The sequence below is a fragment of the Cebus imitator genome, unplaced genomic scaffold, assembly GCF_001604975.1.
Source record: "Cebus imitator isolate Cc_AM_T3 unplaced genomic scaffold, Cebus_imitator-1.0 Scaffold93, whole genome shotgun sequence".
In the NCBI taxonomy this organism is placed as follows: Eukaryota; Metazoa; Chordata; class Mammalia; order Primates; family Cebidae; genus Cebus; species Cebus imitator.
Window position 1 is genome coordinate 5,328,422 of NW_016107408.1, and position 3,464 is coordinate 5,331,885.

At 46.4% G+C, this 3,464-nt stretch overlaps 1 protein-coding gene across 1 annotated transcript in view; it reads right to left on the reverse strand.

Moving 5' to 3' along the window:
- Positions 1-733: 733 nt before the first annotated feature.
- The window catches only part of SUMO2 (small ubiquitin like modifier 2), a 6,544-nt gene continuing 3,813 nt past the window's right edge, over positions 734-3,464 (reverse strand). Inside the window, exon 3 of the mRNA XM_017535727.2 lies at positions 734-838. Within this exon, the coding sequence (XP_017391216.1) occupies positions 749-838 (90 nt within the window). The 3' untranslated portion in view covers positions 734-748. The remainder of the gene's footprint in view (positions 839-3,464) is intronic.

Genomic DNA, 3,464 nt, shown 5'->3' on the forward strand with positions numbered 1-3,464 from the left:
CATGCCTGTAATCCCAGCTACTCTGGAAGGCTGAGGCAGGAGACTCGCTTAAGCATGGGAGGCGAGGGCTGCAGTGAGCCAAGATCATGCCACTGTACTTCAGCCTGGGCAAACAAGTGAGACTCCATCTCAAAAAACCATCAAACAAAAAAAGCACAAACCAATGGTGGATTGGGCACATTGATACCTGCCTATAATCCCATCACTTTGGGAGGCCAAAGCAGCAATGAGCTATAATGAGACCACTGCGCTTCAACCTGGGCAAGAGAGAGAGACCCTGTCACTAAAAAAATAATTAAATGAAAATTAAAAATAAATAAATAAAACCCACTGGCATTTCCTGAGCCTACTGCTTTGAACTCTACAAGAATTATATTACAATGTTCAAACATCCAAATTCATAAACAAAGCTGTTCAAAAAATTGCAAACAGTAGGCCAGGCACAGTGGCTCACGCCTGTAATCCCAGCACTTTGGGAAGCCAAGGTGGGCAGCTCACAAGGTCAACAGTTTGAGACCAGCCTAGCCAACACAGTGAAACCCAGACTACTAAAAATACAAAAAATTAGCCAGGTGTGGTGGCGGGCACCTGTAATCCCAGCTACTCGGGAGGCTGAGGCAGGACAATCTCCTGAACCCAGGAGATAGAAGCTACAGTGAGCCCAAATTGCGCCACTGCATTCCATCCCGGGCAACAGTGAGAGACTGTCTCAAAAGAAGAAAAAAATTACAAACAGTAGTTTTTCTAATTAGGAGAGAATTTTTACCTGTGCAGGTGTGTCTGTTTCATTGATTGGTTGCCCGTCAAATCGGAATCTGATCTGCCTCATTGACAATCCCTGAACAAGAGAATTTAAAAGCAATCAACAGCATTAAAAGGAACAATTATATTTAGATACAACTACATGTATATTTAGCCATGAATATATTAAAAGAGATACCTAAATAAACAATCAACACACGTTAACATATGCTGTAGGTAAAAAGATTTGGGGTGATTCTCATTTTCTTTTTGAGATAGAGTTTTGCTCTGCTGTCAAGGCTGAAGTACAGTGGCATGACCTCCGCTCACTGCAACCTTCACCTCAAGTTTCAAGTGATTGTCCTGCCTTAGCCTCCCAAGTAGCTAGGATTAGAGGCCCCTGCCACCACGTCCAGCAAATTACTGTAGTTTTAGAAGAGACTGGGTTTCACCATGTTGGTTAGGCTGGTCTACCACTCCTGACCTCAGGTGATCAGTCCACCTCGGCCTCCCAAAGTGCTGGTATTACAGGCGTGAGCCATCATACCCAGACTTTCATCTTCCTTGAACTCTAAGATGTAGTATATTTAGATTTTTGAAAATCAGTAAATCATTCTTTTTTTTTTTTGAGACAGAGCTTTGCTCTGTCACCCAGGCCGGAGTGCAGTGATGAGATCTCAGCTCACTGCAACCTCCACCTCCTAGGTTCATGCAATTCTCCTGCCTCCACCTCTCGGGGAGCTAGGATTATAGGCACCTGCCACCATGCCTGGCTAATTTTTGTATTTTTTAGTAAAGACAGTTTTACCACCTGACCTCAAGTGATCCACCCACCTTGGCCTCCCAAAGTTTTTGTTTTTTTTTTAAGAGAGTTTCACTCTGTCATCCAGGCCGGAGTGCAGTGATGAGATCTCAGCACTACAACCTCCACCTCCTGAGTTCAATGATTCTCCTGCCTCAGGCTCCAGAGTATCTGGGATTAAACACCTGCCACCACACCCACATTTTTAGTAGAGACAAGGTTTCACCATGTTGGCCAGGCTGGTCTCAAACTCCTGACCTCAAGTGATCCACCAGCCTCGGCCTCCCAAAGTGCCAGGATTACAGGTGTGAGCCACCATGCTCAGCCAATAAATCATTCTCTTAAAAAAATTTACTGCTGGGCTGGGCGCGGTGGCTCAAGCCTGTAATCCCAGCACTTTGGGAGGCCGACGCAGGTGGATCACGAGGTCAAGAGATCGAGACCATCCTGGTCAACATGGTGAAACCCCATCTCTACTAAAAATACAAAACATTAGCTGGGCATGGTGGCACGTGCCTGTAATCCCAGCTACTCAGGAGGCTGAGGCAGGAGAATTGCCTGAACCCAGGAGGCGGAGGTTGCGGTGAGCCGAGATCGCGCCATTGCACTCCAGCCTGGGTAACAAGAGTGAAACTCCGTCTCAAAAAAAAAAAAAAAATTTACTGCTTTTCAGACCACAGCTACAGGTTAATAGAACATATCTTGAGACAAATATGTATTTAAATGAGTTAGACACTGAAGGGAAATTTAAAGTAAAAATGCCCATTTAAAGGCTCTCCAGGACTGGGTGAGGGGCTCACACCTGTAATCCCAGCACTTTGGGAGGCCAAGGCAGGCAGTTCATGAGGTCAGGACTTTGAGACCAGCCTGGCCAACATCATGAAACCCCGTCTCTACTAAAGATACAAAAAATCAGCCAGGTGTTGTGGTGGACACCTGTAATCCCAGCTACTTGGGAAGCTGAAGCAGTAGAATTGCTTGAACCTGAGAGACAGAGGTTGCAGTATGAGCCAAGATTGCACCACTGCACTCCAGCCTGGGCAACAGGGCGAGACTCCGTCTTAGGAGTTCAAGACCAGCCAATCTGATCAACATGGTGAAACCCTGTCTCCACTGAAAATACAAAATTAGCCAGGTATGGTGGCATATGCCTATAATCCCAGCTACTCATGAGGCTGAGGCAGGAAAATCACTTGAACCTGGTAAGCAGAGGTTGCAGTAAACCGAGATTAAGACCAAAAAAAAAAAAGGCCAGGCGTGGTGGCTCACACTTGTAATCCCAGTACTTTCGGATCCCAGGCAGGCAGATCACCCGAGGACAGGAATTTAAGGCCAGTCTGGCCAACATGGTGAAACCCCATCTCTACTAAAAATACAAAAATTAGTTGAGCGTGGTGGTGGGCATCTGTAATCCCAGCTACTTGGAGGCAGGAGAACTGCTTGAACCCAGGAGGCAGAGGCTGCAGTGGACGGAGGTCACGCCACTGCACTCCAGCCTGGGTGACAGACAGCACAAGACACCGTCTCAAAAAAAAAAAAATTTTTTTTTTTTTTCCCCAAAAAATTCACATGGTAGCACAAGCCTATAGTTCCAACTACCTGGGAGCCTGAGGTGAGCCTGCTAGAGCCTGGGAGGCAGAGGCTGCAGTGAGCCATGATCAGAATCCTACCACCGCACTCCACAGTAAGAGCAACAGGGCAAAACCCTGTCTTAAAAGAAAAAGAAAAAAGGGCAAAATTTTTTAATTGCAGAAAAGTTAAATAAGACATGCATTAGAATACTGTTCAAGATGCCTGTAATCCCAGCTACTCAGGAGTCTGAGGCAGGAGAATCGCTTGAACCTGGGAGGCAGAGGTTGCCGTGAGCCAAGATCGAGCCATTGGACTCCAGCCTGGGTGACAGGGTGAGACTGTCTCAAAA